We start from the raw sequence: 15,857 nt of genomic DNA on the forward strand, positions 1-15,857 counted from the left end.
CTCGCTCCGGCCACGCGCCCGGCTCCTTCGGTCGCTGGCAGATTAAAGCCCCGCCGTTGCATCCGGGCCTCCATGCCGGGTCCCAGCCCAGCGCTGCTCGGGCGACCTCAGGGCCAAGGGGCCTCCGGGACRGCAGCAGGATTCGGCCGTGGTGGGACCACGTGCTGGGAGACGGCGGGACACGGCCTGGCTTTGCCAATCATCGGCAGCAAAATTCCCCTTGGAGCTGATGGGCCGTTTGTGCCAAACACCCCCCCCCCAGCCTCAAGGATCTCTGAGGAATTAAAAAATCCCACGCGTTTTCCAGGGCAGTCCGTAAAAAAAAAAAAGAAAAAAAATAAAAGCTGCAAATGCTTCAGACACTTTCTGCATTAAGCTTGAAAGCGAGCAGGGCAGAGACAGGTTTGACATAGATAAGGGCGAAATTCTTAAATGAATTGTGTTATTGAAATCAATAAGCTGGACATTAATYAGGCTGGATTGATTGACTACCCACCTCGCTGCAGTGGGAATAGGAAATTAATGCATGGGCTTTTCGCTATAAATATCAACAGTTTCATTACGAATGCTATAAATCATAATACTTCGGAGGGCTGTAAATTGAGGTTCCTTCTCTGTCTTTCCCTGAATAAGCAGCTATTGGCTGTCGTCTGAAAGGTTTTGGGAAAGAGCTGTGCCTYGGTAAGAGAAAATTTTTCGCAGGGAAAAATGAGTGCATTGGGGATTTCTGCAAATCTCAGCCAGAGCCCAAGGAAAATCAATGGGAAGTCTCCTAGTGAGTCACCGCAGAACCAGGCTTTCTTGGTGATGATTTTATATACCTGTTGCTAAATACGTGTGTGTCTCACGCGGCAGAACTATCAATAGCAGGAGGAAAAGAAAAAAAAAAAAAAAAAACCCGAACAGCAAAACCCTACAGCGAAAGGGATCGTGATGCCGGAGGGCTGGTGGCTGGAAACGAGGAATTAGAGAGAGCTGAGCCCGAAGACATCCTCCGGGTTCACTTTGCTCTCAAACATCACCTCTTCCTCTGCTCATAAAATCTTCACGAGCCGAGTGTCAAAGCCTCGCGCTTCCTCCTTGTTCGCAATTATTTGCAAACTTCCTTGCGAATTGCACCCCGGCTCTATAAAAAGCTCAGCGAGGCTGCGGGAAGCGGCAGCTCCCTGAACTTTGAAATTCACCCTGGGCTCGTTAGTTATGTAAAGCGCCAGATACTGCCGCGGGCCTGGCGTCCAGGTCACCGTCGGAGCCGGCCCGCGCCGCTCCGTATCGCCAGCGAAAGCGCGGTGGGAGCGGCGCGGCGGGCGGTGGGCGAGAGTCGCCACGGCCGGGCAGGCTTTGGCGCGCGCCCGACTTCTTTGCTTTTTCTGCTCCAATAGGGTCCTTGGAAGCTGCAGGGAATGATAAACCCCCTGCAAGGAGCCAGGGAGATGTTTCCCCCTGGAAAGGGGGGGGATTCAAGAGCAGCTGGGTGCTCCTGGCGGGCGCCGACACCGTCGCTCCCTCCGAAAGCCTTTTTTCGGCTTGCTCACTGGGCGCGCGCGCGCCGGCGTGGATCTTCTCCCCGTCGGTCTTCTCTCCTTAAATTATTAACCCACAACCTGCTCCTGGCCTCCGGTGGGATTTGTTGAGCAGCCAGGCCTGCTGGGCAAGGTACAGGCTTTTCGGACTTTCCTAGAATCGACTTTCCTTGAGCAAAAAGGGCTTCCCTCGAGCACTGGAGGTACCTACGTGATGGGCTTGGCCAGCTAATACCTTGGGATTAGTGAAGGGACACTTGAAACCACTGGCCAATGGCAGATGTTTCCCGCGGGGGACCTTCAAGGACGCCCGCTCCAGCGCTGTTAGCTTTGCGATTGCAGGGATAAGGGGCTGAATCCTTCCCCGTGCGGCCCCTGGGATGCTCCCGCTCCCTGTGGGACTGAGCAGGGAATTGGACTTGGGTTGCAATGCCAAGGCAGGCAACGGAGAAGAGGGCAAGGAGGCTGGCGGGAGCGTGGCAGCCATGGGCTGAGCCCTGGAGCGTCCGCGATGGGGGAAGCGGGGCCCTGCGCCAGCAGCCGGGAGCGCTGCCGGGGCCAGCCCATGCTCCCTCGCGCCGGTCTGCGCCCTCCGGATCCGGCTCTGCGCCGCCGGAGAAGCGCAGCACCGTTTCCTGCTGGCAGGCCTGCCGGGGCAGCGGTGCGGCCGCCGTGGGGCATCGAGCCCTGCGCCACGTCCCCGTTTCTGCCCTCCCGCTGCCACCAGCCCCATCACCTGCACGCCCCACGTGCTCCTATTTATGGCAAAACCGCTGGGCTTTTTGGAAACACAGAGCTCGAGCCCCTGTGTGTAGGAGACCATAAAGCCATCGGGATCCGTGGCACATTGTAAAAGTGAAGCATATTTAGGAGATGACGTTTCAAGCCAGATCAGCTTTTATTGCTAGTGTGGTGATCACGGGATCAGTGCCGTTTCCTTGGACATCTTTGGTACCAGGCAGAAACACGCAGACTGGTTCAGCGTTGGGCTCAYGGCACCGCAGGCTCTGCGGGGAGCTGTGCTGGAGGTGCGGGGGTCGCTGGGGTGCTGGMGGAGCCCCCAGCCCTCGCGAGAGGGGCGCCTGGGGCATGGATGGGGCTTGCTGTCGGCGCACCCGGCTCTGAAACGGCCTGTTTCTCCGGCAGGGACCAGGTGCCCGGTGCATTGGTGGGGTCCTTGGGGTGTGCAGTTGTTCAGCAGCTCCTCCCTCTGCCATGCAAATGGAGAAGTTCGATACCGGGTGGGAAAGGATGGTTCCTCCTACCCAGTTTTAGATAYCTGGCAGTTGTCTGAGTCCAACGCCCTCTTTTGCAGAGAAATGATCTCAGACAGCAATCGTGCAGAGATGAATTGCCCTCTGGAGGGGCTCATTTCTCACTGGCAGCTGCGTGGCCCCTGTGCCTCGTGCTGCCTCRGTCACCTCATCCATCACTGCTGGGGCAGAGCAAAACATTGGAGGACTTTGAACCGTGCAAGGGAATGGGAAGGCTGGGGGACACCCTGCCCTGCTGGCTCCCAGCCCCAGGGTGGGAGAGGTRTATGGGTTCATCTCCCCACCTGGCACAGTCTGACTGGGACTTGGATCCYGTGGGCATGCGAGAGGCTGTGGTGCATTTGCCAAGCCTGGTGGCACAYGATATGGCCAGAGCGTGCGGGAGGGATGGAGGTCTCACGGGGTGGTTTGGTGGAGCTGCGATGGAGGCTGGGCCACCTCCAGCCAGGCGCTGCTGCAGGGGCAGCTGCGGTTGCCTTTGCTCAGTGGAGGGAGCATCAGCCCGGCCACCCAGAAGCAGCTGGAGCACATCTGGCTGCCACATGARGTTGACTCCAGCAAGCCTGGAGGCTTCCAAGTCCTATGAGAAGACTCATCGTCACCTGGGACTGGGGGCAGCTGCCTCCCTCTTTGCTCCCGGCAGCAGCAGGGGTTTTCCCCCTGYGGAGCTGTACACGGATCATGGGCTAGAGCTGGCCAGGGGGAGTCACACCAGGGATTGCAGCCCACAGCTCTGACTCTGGGATCCTCTCCGGTTCAAAGCTGCTTCTGTGCCTCAGTTTCTCCATCCGTAACATTGACTAACCTGTGTTGGGCGGAGGGAAGTTTTCATTGAAGCTCTTCCTCCGGAGGGACAGCAAATCCTGATGTAGCAGCTCTTCTTACTCTGGGGTGCAAGGAGTTTATGCTCTTTGGAAATAGACTCTGCTCATTCAGAATGAAGTAGTTTTATTAGGGACTAAAAGCACTCGGCTGGGGGACCTAGYCCCAAAAGCCTTGCTCCGTCTTACTCCAATGTAACCCCAGTGCGGAGAGGTTCTTCCTTTGATGCTCACTGGTGATGGTGCTTTTACACATAAAGCTTTTCAGTATTAAAATACCGTAGTGCCATTAGTCTGGAAATGGGCACGTGGTGCAGACAGATGGGCAGACGAGGCTGTGCAAACAGCGCCTGGCCGGGGCCGGAGCCTGCCCTGAAGCGGTGAGGCTGCACGGTGGGGCACACACCCGCCGGCTGAGCGCATCTCCCGGTGCGCRCCCGCAGCCCGCCCATGTGGTGCGAGCACCCCGTGCAGCCAGGCTCGCTCGCCACCGCAAAGTCGGCCGGCTCTGGGGTTGCATTGCTCCAAGCACRGCTTTTGACCCGTGAAATAGAGACGCCTTTAGAAAAGCGTGCGGGTTTGKGCTGCTCTCCGCCGGCACCACCACACGCAGGGCCCCTTTCCTTGCCCTGCTCCAGCAGGAAGGCAGTGACAGCCCCGTCTTGCCTGGGGCCGCGTGGCCCAAGCCGGCCTGTGCCTGCCGGGGATGCTCCAGCGGCAGGAGCCCGCGGGCTCTGCAGCACGGCCCCGTCTCCCAGGGAGGTTGCCGTGGGGCTGACCCTGGGGCCACCATGGGGCCGATCCTCGGGTGGTTGCGTGGCCACGGGGCCGTGGGAAGCAGATGGCAGCGGGGCAGCGGGTCCCCGGTGCCCATGGGGTGTGTGCGTGAGTGTGCATACACACTCAGGAGTGTGTCCTTTGGGGTTTGTACAGCACATTAAAGCTATTCCCTTATCTAATCATGGCTAAGGTGAGTGCTATTAGGGTTATACATTAACGATGGGAATGATACCCTCTCCCCACGCAGCCATTGGCCGTTCCTTGATCCCGAAGCCGAAATCCTCCCCACCGGCCCCATGAGTGGCTTGCTTCAGCTGCCCGAGCAGGTCGTCTGCCTGGTCTTTTGGGGACAAGAGGGAGGGAGTTGAAACGCGTGGCGGGGCTGGAAGGGGCTAGTGGCCACGCTGCAAGGAAGGCAGGTTTCGCCTGCAATGGGCTGTGGGAAGCAAAGGTGCCACGGCAGCTCGTGGAGCTGGGGCATGGCTGGGAGGTCCGGTACATCGTCCCTTCTGCCGTGCAGGAGGTCCTCTTGCACGAGGGGATGATGTCTTGCCTTGCAAGAAGATCTGCAGTAAACCCAAGACTTCATGGGGGAAAATCAGAGCTCTTTGCACCCCAATTACCTACACTTGTGCCAGGGCTAGCAGAGCCGGCTTCACCAGACCCATGAAGAAGTCCTCTGCGCTGGTACTTTGGGCAGGTTCACCACCTCTGGGGTTTCTTGCTTTCTCTTGGAGAGGAGAAGTCAGTGCCAGGGCTGCCAGAAGCTGCTCCATCCCTCAGCTGGTCTATGCACCCCGCGGGGCATTGGAGGGCTTTCCCCAGGAGCTGGGGTGGCTTGTCCCAAGTTCCCTCTTTCCTTTCACAGAGCCATAAAAGGCCGCCAAGAGAGAGTTAAGTGCAACTCAGCATTCATATTCAAGGTAGTTGAATTATTCATTGTCAATAGTATTTCTTGCAAATCCTTTTCTTTTTCCTTGTGAATCACCCACAATACATTCCTGAATTCAGCAAACATAGCTGAAACCAGCAATTAGTTGAGATGAATAACTTTCCATCTCTGGCTTGCTTGTGAACGCTGTGCTTTGACTCTTTGCTGCTTGATGTTTAGTGGCGAGGGACTGGTTATCCATCCTGCTCACATGGCAATGGCTCACCAGTGTGACCAGGAATCTTGAAGACTTGAGACAAAGAAGGGAATTCATCAAGGACAAACGATGAACAGGGAATAATAAAGAACAAGCAATGATGGATCTATTTACAGCTGGAGCAGCAAATAATAATTCCTGCTAAGATTCATGGCGCATGTGGTATTCACATCTCCTTTCTTTAGTTTTTTTTTTAACCTTATCTGTGAATTCATTTCTTCCCAACTGTTTTTTTCTCCAAGCCATGGTATGCAAATAGTACTATTTCAAATAAGACCATTTTTAAGTCATCATCAGTTCAGGAAGTTTTTCATTTTCAAATGGCCTAGATATTAAAGTAATTAAAAAGATAAATTTATGTGAGAAAAGAGAAAACTTGTAGGAGTCCCTGAGCCTGGAGCAGAGACAGCGAGTGAGCACGGTTTCTCACGGAGCTGCTAAACCCTGTGTAAACCTCAGCTGGTGCATCTCACTCATTTTGTAACTCCTTGGGAATCGATGTGTTTGCAAATTCGGCATAGGTCACTCTGGGGTGTGTGTGCGGACGGCCTTCTTATGCCGACGAGCTCTTCAGGAGTCCCCGTGGAGCTGCAAGAGGCGGAAGCACCATGGTGCAAAAGGCAGAGCTCCCGCGGGAGTAGCAGCGGTGCTGCCCGCTGGCTGGGCTGCCGGGTAGCTGTCCCATCTTATCACTTGGTTTTGTTTTGAGCCACCAGCTCCTATTTACACCAAACAGCAGACAAACGCCCAGGAAGAAAAAAAGTCTTGCAAAAATCCCCCTTTGGCAGGGAAGAGCCGACGGCGGCGCGTGGTTGGGATGGACCCATTCAGTGGCTGCTGGTGGGAGCACAGGTCTGCCGTGGGAGATCTCGTGTGTGGTAAATCGCTGCGTCTCAGCTGCTTGCCTGCAGACATCTCTATACACGTGTTGTGCCTGAGCAAATTCCCTTTACACACCTGCTTTTTACTTGTGTAGTCACCCTCTGTGACCATAGGCAGATTTGCTCTCATCCGTGGTAAGGAGGGACTAAATGCTCTCTTCCAAACAGCTCTGAAATGAGCTGGGATCTCCACTTGCTTTGAGTCTTTTCTACCATCAGGGGATAAAAGTGATGACTAAATTTATCGCATCCATCACGTATGATTTAGTGGCTGAAGCCCAGCCCTGGTGCTGGGCGATTTGGTTTCTATTCCTGGCGTGTTACAGCCTTGCTGAGCTCCTTCCCTCCTCCACGGATCATCGGGAAGCCTCAGTGCTATTTGGGAATTGCTCGGGGACCCTGTGCTCCTCCCGCCCTGGGAGCAGGGATCCGCCACATCTGGGAGGCTGTGCCAGCCCCAGCACCACCCCGCTCCCAGCGTGCCGACCCCGTGCGAACGCCGGCCCTGAGGAGCCCACTGCAGGCCATGAAGGAGGGCACAAAGAGCGACATAGTCATGGAAATCGCGCTCTGACCCCAATTGCGGGGTGGCTGCTTTCGTGCCTGGGAGCGCTGGGGTCACGTCCCAGCAGGGCGAAACGCCTCCCGGCCCGTGCCCACCCCAGGCACCCGCTCGCACCCAGACGTTTGCACATCCTGGCACGGGCTCGGTGGCAACCTGCAGCAGGAAGCCCGTTGCCTGCTCTTGGTTGCTAACAGAAAAGCTGCTGCCTTTTTTTCCGGGAAATTCCCTGCATCCCCAAGCAAGGAGAGGGCTGGGGGCTCAGAAAGCAGGGCTTGCCCTGGGCTTCAGTCTTTCAGCTTGGGCCTCAGCTTGCCCCTGCCACTGCCCCACTTGCGCCAACAGCCTGGGGCTGCTCTTGAGCCGGAGCCCCAGGCTCCGGGGGAGCGGTTACCCCGGCAGGCCTGCGTGCGTCTCCAAGTGATCATCTTGCGATGTTACTAACACGTTCCAAGATGCTTAAAAATAAAATTGAGTTGGCTGGTAAACAAGCGGATTTGCATGCTGGGGGTGGAGGTGTCGCTATGTGGGGATCCTCTGATGTCTAACTAGGGTTGAGTCCACGCTGCTGTCTCTCTCTGTGGAAGCGGAGTTTCGCTCTGTGCCACCCAAACTCCTGCTGCCTCCAGGCTAGCCAGAATTTAAGGTCTCTGAAACTTCTCAATGCCCATCAGATTTGGCCCAAACTGGCCAATGTGCCAAGGAGTTATTAGCAGGAGCGGATGAGCAGAACGACAGGTGTGGAAAGTATAGATCTTATTTTCTTGGGGAAGCAGACTAAGAGCGAGGTTATTCAGGTCTGCTGTTTGGTTAGTGGTCAGCAGGATGGTCTGTGCTGGCAACCGATGCCTCCTCTGACCCCTGACAGGCGCTGGGGCTGGAAGGGCTGGGGCAGAGCCCCCAAGAGCCCTGCTGGAGCTTCTGAGGGCAAAAACTGCTGCTTCTGTCTGGAGAACAGGAAAACATTCCTGGGCCAAAGCACACGGCCGAATCCTGCCTCCCTGTCCATGCTGGTGCCTGCCCCGGGGAGATCCGCAGAGCTGTTTGGGGCTTGGCTCTCCCCTTTCCTGCAGCAGCATCACTCTCCGTGGCAGAAATTCAGGAAAAGATGGGCAAATGTGCCTAATGGCCTGTGTCTTCCAGGCAGACAACTGGCCGGATTCCCAGTCGGAAGGACAGTGGCTGCTCAGCTGAAAACCTGGCTCTGTCCCTCCCGACGGTCTGAAACAGGGTTTGGTGCTTTCAAGTGGAGAAGCAAATATTCGCAGCTGTGTTTATTTGCTGCCTCGGGGCTATTCTGTGGCGGAAAGCACCACATTTTTGCTAGCAGACTCCCAGGGATGGCCAGCCTTCCTCGAAAGGATGCTGAAACTCCCTGGAAGACAAAAATCCTCATTCATCCGAGGATGCTGAAGTTAAACCGAGAGGCTGCCAAAGGTCTGCGGTGTCTCCCTTGCCCCCGTGCCGGGGCTGCTTTGCCTAGGGGCTCCGCGGCACGACGCCGGTGCTGCAGGTTGGACTCTGCCACGCTGTGTGTCACGCTCCCGGGCCACCACGCAGCCTCTTCTCTCTTGCCTGCTGGTCCCCAGGGAGTTGCTGTGTCTCCTGAGCTCCCTGTGGGTTCGTGCAGCTCCTCCGTGTCCTCGGGGATGCTCCTACCCCTCCTGCTGCCCCTCCAGCCCCCTCCTGGCTAACCCCACTCCGCTGTCTCTGCCAGGCAAGACCAGGACGAAAGACAAGTACCGGGTGGTGTACACAGACCACCAGCGCCTGGAGCTGGAGAAGGAGTTTCACTACAGCCGCTACATCACCATCCGCCGCAAAGCCGAGCTGGCCGCTGCCCTGGGACTCACCGAACGTCAGGTCAGTGCTGTGCTGCCCCGGGGGGTGCCTCCTCACCATGCAGAGCCTGGTGGGAAACCTCCGTCCTGGGTGGAGGTGGAGGCCTCTAGGCAAGCTGGGCTGGGAGGGCTGCGGCCGGAGGAGGCAATGTTGTCCTCCCCGTGAAGGCCACTTTGCCCCATAGCTCATCCTTCTCCTTAAACCCCAGGGTGTTCCCCCCTCCCCAGGGGTGCTACAAGGGTTGTTGTCCTCTGCTGTCTTCTCTTCTCTCTACCGCTGTCCGTTTCTCCCTACAGGTGAAAATCTGGTTTCAAAACCGGAGAGCGAAGGAGAGGAAGGTGAACAAAAAGAAGATGCAGCAGCAAAGCCAGCCCACCAGCACCACCACACCTACGCCTCCGGCTGTCGGCACCCCGGGGCCCATTGGCGGCCTGTGCAGCAGCAGCGCCCCAAACCTCATCTCCTCCTCTCCGCTGACAATCAAGGAAGAATTCATGCCTTAACCCCCCAGCAGCTACAGACACCAAGAGATAAGCACTATGTAGCAGAGCCAAGCCAGCCAGTGTGCTCTGAAGAGTGACAGTCCCTTCCCAAAGACACAATGTTCTCTGGCTGAACCAGTGGGGCAGCCCATGAGGCTTGACAAGGTGGCACCGTGACCTTCCCAAGGGGCTTGTGGGCTCTCGCCTACATACAAGAACAATAGGTTAGGTAGTATTGCTCTCCTGCAGGAAACACATGCTGATCTGGCCTCCAGTGTCCATAGCCCAAAGCGGGATCTTAATGTTATTAGAGAGGAAGGAGGGTTCTTGGCTGGAGGTGTGAGGTTGTGGTGGAGGAAGACTTTCCTGCAGCACATCAGATGGAACTTATAGGACACTTTCTTCATGGTCCTCCTGGAGATCCAGCTGCCTGATGCTTTTGGGGCAGTTCAAACAAGACTGAATGAGAAAAAAGACTTGGCTGGACTCAAGGCAAAACAAATCTGAGCTGAACTAGTCTCCTGGATCTGCCATGCTAGGAAGGGGGATGCAGAAGGAAGAGCGAGCTGGACAGTGCGAGTCATGCAGGACCCTTGGCTGATGGGGCTGCAGACAGAGGAGCCTGCTGGTGCCTGAGGGAGAATTGGAGCCCTCCTTTAAACCAACACTGATAGCGCTGAGCCGGAGCACACCCTTGGCAAGTTCCCCATGCATGTCTCCACCATGCACTGCAGCCATCCCCGCAGCACCCCTCCTTCTGCACTCCCGGGCTCTGCCCGTGCTGCTCTGGGTCTGGACCCTCACTCTCCATGCAGATAACAACTATGTTCTGCTGCAGTATGGCAACTGAAGTGTGTCCATGAAGCACCACATGGAGACATGCCAAGTCTCCATCCAGCAAGCGTATCGCCTTGGTGCTGCAGGAGAGCTTTGCCATGCTGCGTTGCGCTGTGGGACTGCAGCCGCTGCAGGCACTGGAAATGGCTGCTCTTCGTGGTTGGGGCTGGGGCGGGCAGGGGAGACAAAGACCTGGTGTGAGGTGATGGAGGTAGTGGTTTCCAAAGACAGTGGCGTGGGGTCTTCCTATTCCCTTCAAGACCCAACAGACACTGGGTTTTGTCCTCACCACATGTCTTGGGCCAGGAATGAATGCACCCATGCTGGCGGTATGCAGTGCGCTGGAGGGCTGCCCTGACGTCCTCCCTTGTGCGAGGGCCACCAGGCAGGTCTCTGCTGTCCCCTCTTATCCTGCTGGAGAATTGCAACCAAAAACTCCATTTATCCTGCCTGCTCCTGATTGCTCTCTTGGCCCTGTTTTGGATGCCCTAAAGGCCAGCAAGGAGCAGCTGGCGTCCTGTCCCAGGCTGTGCTGGGTGCTCCTGGGCTGCTGCTTCCCTCGCAGAGCTGAGACCAGAAAGCAAGGCCATGGCTCCAGCACAGACCCAGCTGGGCCCTGCACTGGGGTCTCTCCAGTGCTTGTCACATCTGAGTGTCCCTGGTGGCACCTCCCTTGGTCACCACTGCTGTCTGTGGTTGGTGGTTCAGATGAGCGGTTGCATCGGCTCGGGACTTCGGCTCAGTTTTTGTGTATATAAAGCAGAATTGGTTTTCCTTTTTATTTTTTAAGCATTGGTAAAAATAAAAGCTAGCAGGAATCCCACATGCCACAGCTCCGTTGCCGCCTCCTCACAGCTCAGGCTGTTGTGGCTGCCGCACAGCGCCTGGGGAAGGGATGCTGGGTGCGGGTCTCACACAGCAGCAAAGCTCCCAGGTGCCCTGGGGCTTGCAAGCCGAGGATAAGCCCAGGCGCCGGGTCCTGCCCGGCCGAGCCATCTGCACCAGGAAGAGTGCAAACAGACCCTTCAATGTGTGGTGCTCCCCTCCCTCCTGTGGAGGCACTTCTAGGGGCACTGGGGGTTGCAACATGGCGAGGTCCCACCATGTCCTGGCTCTTTCTTGCAGCACCAGTTGGCCATGCTGGGTGTCCCGGTGGCTGCAAACCTGCAGCCCCAGGGGCAGCCAGGGAAGGGGTGAGGCTGAGCCTGGGCTGGTGGAGGCCAAAGAACAAGGCCAGCTGCCCATGGACGTGGCGGCCTCCCATTGGCGCCTCCCAGCTTCTAATCTCATTTTATGGCTGTTGACGGGCTGAATATCCTCCTTGTCCAAGAAGAGCAAACACAAAATGAGGATGTGAGATAGTGCCTGGAACAGCTGGCATTGGTGCCCGGCCACGTGGAGAGGCAACGACGAGCGGGAGAGGGCCTGGATGGGCCAAACCTAGCCATTGCTGTGCTTGCACCAAACATGGAGCTGCCCCAACTCCCTACACTAAAACTGCTCTTTCTGCCCCATAATGTGCCAAGCGTTTGCTGGGGAGAGGCGAGGATGTGCATACGGAGTGTGGCGGGGGTGTCTCGGGAAGGACGCTGGGTGCAGGATAAAGTCCTCGTGCCTCGTGRGTGGAGGAGATGGAGGCACAGCGGCAGGATGCTGAGGTGGCAGTGCAGAGAGGGGCAGAGCAAAGGGTTGTTCCTGACCTCGCAATAGCGGCTGCGCCCATCGCTGCACCCTGGGAATCCGTGCGCTCGCCGCAGCAGGGGCACGGCTGCAGGTGAACGGGCACTGCCGCCTCCTCTGCACATGCTGCCGGGGATGTGGGGCCACGAGTAGCTAAGCTAGGAGGAGGAAAAGGAAATGGAGCTGGTGAGATATGGGAAAAGGGATGGCCTGGATGGACTAGCTGCCCACAGAGCTGGGCAAGGCCAGGGGAAACCAGGGTCCATTTCTGTGCAGAGACTCCAGTGTGGTCCCTGTGCCGGGGACTGGCTGGGATTTGCCTGCCTTTGATTTGCAACATGTCTTTGCCACATGGGGATGGAGAGCGAGTAGGGGGGGGGATCCTGTCCTCTGCAGGGGATGGGGTGGTGCTCCCCAAACCTGAACATGACCAGCGCCTGTAACGTCTTGCYCGAAGCCCCTCTGTGCTTGAAGGGGAGCTGCCCTCCCGCGACACCATCCAGGAACCGGGCTCGGGGCTCCCTTGCGTGAGGCGCACAGAGGAGCGGCACGATGGCCGGTTTGCGCGGGGAGGGAAGATGCTCTGCCGCCAGCCCTGGCGAGGTTCCCGGCTGCCGTTGACAGGCTGAAATTCCAACTGATCCCCTAATCAGGTGCCTGCCTGTTTGCACAGCAGGGTAAAAGTCCACGCAGCCCTGGGCTGTGCCCTTGGGTTCCTGCCGCCTCTGTGTGCACAGGGAGCAGGCGCTGGCGGGAAGAGGCAATAAATGTGCCCACACGCCCAGCCACCCCTTCCCCCGGCACATGCACACACACACACGCACACAAACACGCACATGCACACGCCTTGGCCAGGCTGGCGAAATGCATCTGCCACTTCCCGGCTCCGGTGTCCTCCCCTGACCCACTCAAGCCATCATTTTGGCGGGGCTGGGTGAGCCCTTTGGGACTCCCTTGTGCACCTACCGCTGTCTCCAGGCTCTTTGGCCCAAACCTCCCTGACAGTTTTACCCGTGGCAGGTGACAAGCACCCGTTTTACTACCTGTGGCAGCTGCTCCTGCAYTGCCACAGCCCCGGGGGACATGGCAGGCTGGAGCAGACCTGCTGGGTGGTCCCGGGCACTAACAAGCCCCGTGATTTCTTTCTGTTCCCTTCTCCRCGCTCCTCTCCAGCTCACACTGCCTGGGTGCACCCCTCCTTGGAGAAATCTTGAAATAATCATGAAAATAAGGCCAYGCGCAACAGGTGGCCGAAAACGTGGCTGGTTTGCCAGCAGCCTCCGAGATGGCATGCTTCCCAGCAGTGACTAACCCGAGCGCCGCGGCGGTTGTCGCCTTCCTCGTGTCTTGCGGAGCCGATGTGGGCACGGGCCCATCTCGCCATCAGGCAGCACCTCCTCACCCCTAACATCGGGTCACCGACCAGCTGCRTCCGTCCCGTGAGCCCCCACCGGGCCGCCGGGTGGGCAAGGGTGTTTTCCCCAGCCTGTGCGCTCCTTTCCCTTGTGACAGCGACTGCAAGAAGCAGTGGCAAAGCTGGTTTTTGGGCACAGCATGCTCAGAGAGCGCAGGCTGAGGAGGTTGTTCCCCTTCGCCCCTGTGCTCCCATGCTCCGGCCCACGGGGAGGGAAGGGGCTAGTTCACATCCCGGGGATTGCAGCAAGGAGAGCAAAGCTTTCTAGAAAAACTGCTTGAAGACTGCCGAAGGCCTCGCTTTCATACGTGGCTGCCAGAGTGAGCTGCGGCTTGGGGCCGGGGCAGGGGCGATGCTGCCTCCACCTCCAGGGCTGGAAAGTGCCCAGGCAGCCRCAGCCCCCTCCACGGTCTGACTTGGAGCCGGAGCCAGGGACCAGTCCAGGGTGATGCCAGACTCGAGCCGGTGCTGAAACGAGATGCTGGAGCACMCTGGATGCTGGTGTAGGATGTCTATTCCCTGGCTGCCTCTCATCATCCCAGGTGATGGGGGTCTGACGGCTCCGCTGTCCGAGCAACATCAGCCACAGCGGGGAAAGGAGCTCTGCAAGTGGAGCATCCCTTTGGGGGCTGCATCAGTAACCACCTTCAGGGGTAATGTTAGACCAGGAGCCCTCTGCCAGGAAATATTCCCTGGGACACAAGAAGACAGCGGCTTGATGCCCGCCCCGGGAAGGCTGGGCTGTTTGTGCAGGGATCGGTCCGAGCCCTGTGATGCAGGGCTGGGGCAGCTGCAACGTGCTGACACCAGCCTCTGCCTCCGCGTTGTGGCGTGGCCGTGGGACACTGCTTGTCAGGCGGATCCCAAGGGAAAAAGGCAAAGGGCTGATTCAGATCAAACAGGCACAAAAGGCAAACAAGGCACCCTGGCCCCGAGCGGGAGGGTGAGGCTGGGACAGTGCCTGAGAAGGCTCCGGCTGCCTGCGCCAACCCAGCGGCTCCGGGCCCCACTTCCCCAGGGAAAGGGGAGAAGAGATGGGTGACTCTGGGGCGAGGAAAACCTGGCTGGAGGGAACCAACCTGGGCAGCTTTATCACTCATTTCAGGCCACTGTCAGGGGAAAATAAGTGGAGCAAGCAGAGAGGTAGGAAACCAGGAAGGCCAAAGGGGCCCACTGGGAGCCGACCAGGGCAGGGCAAGGGCTGAGGAAGTCCTCGCCTCTCTGTGAGCAAAGTTCCTCACCTGCTTTTGAGGAAATGGTGAAAAAAGGAGAAGTTTGTTAGATTATGTAGTTCACTCCTTCCTCCTTTCCCACCAGGAAATCTGGGTAAATGTGAGCTTCTGACACATGCACTGTACAAACTCTGCCGCACTTCATCAGTGTTTGATTGTGCAGAAATGTCTCTTTATGCTTGGGATCCTTTTGCTTTCAGGAAAGGTTTGTAGAAGTGCTTAAAAGGCTGTAGGAGCACAACCCCCATTAGCTGTTGATGAGGTTTGCTTCTATACTAGGTGGGTGTCMTCACTCCTCTCAGTCCAGGTTCCCCAGCGCGCATAGGCTCAGTGATGCCGGCTCTGCCTCAGACCTAAGCCAAGCAGCCTGGGACATGCAGAGATGGCAAATTTGGGTCATGCTGGAGCAAAGTATAGATTCACAAGGAATACAGACCCCCACCCCAATGGAGTGAYTTCGACTGGAGATGATCCGGGGGAAAGCAAAGCACAGGAGAGACTAAGGGCTGTTGAGCATCTTCCATCCCTGGGCTGGGGACCAGCCTTGGGCAGCCTGTGGCAGCATCAGGCCAAGTCATTTCTGACCCGCTGGGGCTGGCCAGGGCCGTGGTACAGGGTAATCAGTGCCAGCCTGGCCATAACGATGCTGGGAGCTTCTGGCAGAGGCACTTGCACTGCTGATGGCACCACTGGGGCCTCACACAAATCTGGGAGAGGAGGAAGGCAAACCTGGGCAGGTGGGAGCCCCAGGGTGCCCAGCGGCAGGGCGGCCACGAAGCTGGGCTGGCTGCACCCAGCATGGTCACGGCACCCGTGGGCATCTGTTCCAGAGAGCCCACCTCCCACCCCCTGTCCCCTGGCTGTGGGGAACGCGTGGACTTGCAGCCCTGCGTGGGGGATGTTCAGGGATAACCATGTGCCCCAGAGGCAAGACACAGGCTGAGACCTAACACACTCGTGGCATGTGTAGCACAGTTGCGGTCACCTCCTCCTTGCCCCATTGCCCTGGTGAGGTGGCCGAGGTTCCGGTCCCCCCCTGTCAGGGCTGCGTTTGACAGACAGCCCTTCTCCAGCCTGCCGAGAGCCGTCCCCTTCCTCCCTTCCAGCTCAGCACGTCGCGGTGCCCAGCTCCGGGTGAACCTCTCGCCAGCCCCGCTCCCGCTCCCGGCGGGCTCTCCCCTCCCTCCCTCCTTCGAGGCAGGGTTAACGCTTCACCCGCCTGTGCCGGCTGAGAAGGAGGGAGCTGGGGGGAAAGTGGCATCGCTTCTYGCCTTTTATCGCTTTGGATGCTCCCTGCTCTCCCTCCCTGCCGCTGCCGAGACCGTCTCCGGAGCGCGAGAAAAAGTGCCAGAGGAGGGAGTGCATAGCAACAGGGTTTGGG

The 15,857-nt window shown here is 57.9% G+C and overlaps 1 protein-coding gene across 1 annotated transcript in view; it reads left to right on the top strand.

Annotated features, from left to right (window-relative positions):
* The window catches only part of CDX1 (caudal type homeobox 1), a 12,541-nt gene extending 3,159 nt beyond the window's left edge, over positions 1-9,382 (top strand). Inside the window, exons 2-3 of the mRNA XM_026063474.1 lie at positions 8,707-8,852; positions 9,128-9,382. Of these exons, the coding sequence (XP_025919259.1) occupies positions 8,707-8,852; positions 9,128-9,334 (353 nt within the window). The 3' untranslated portion in view covers positions 9,335-9,382. The remainder of the gene's footprint in view (positions 1-8,706; positions 8,853-9,127) is intronic.
* Positions 9,383-15,857: the final 6,475 nt, after the last annotated feature.

Source organism: Apteryx rowi, unplaced genomic scaffold (genome assembly GCF_003343035.1).
Source record: "Apteryx rowi isolate R43461 unplaced genomic scaffold, aptRow1 scaffold_2, whole genome shotgun sequence".
NCBI classification, from domain to species: Eukaryota; Metazoa; Chordata; class Aves; order Apterygiformes; family Apterygidae; genus Apteryx; species Apteryx rowi.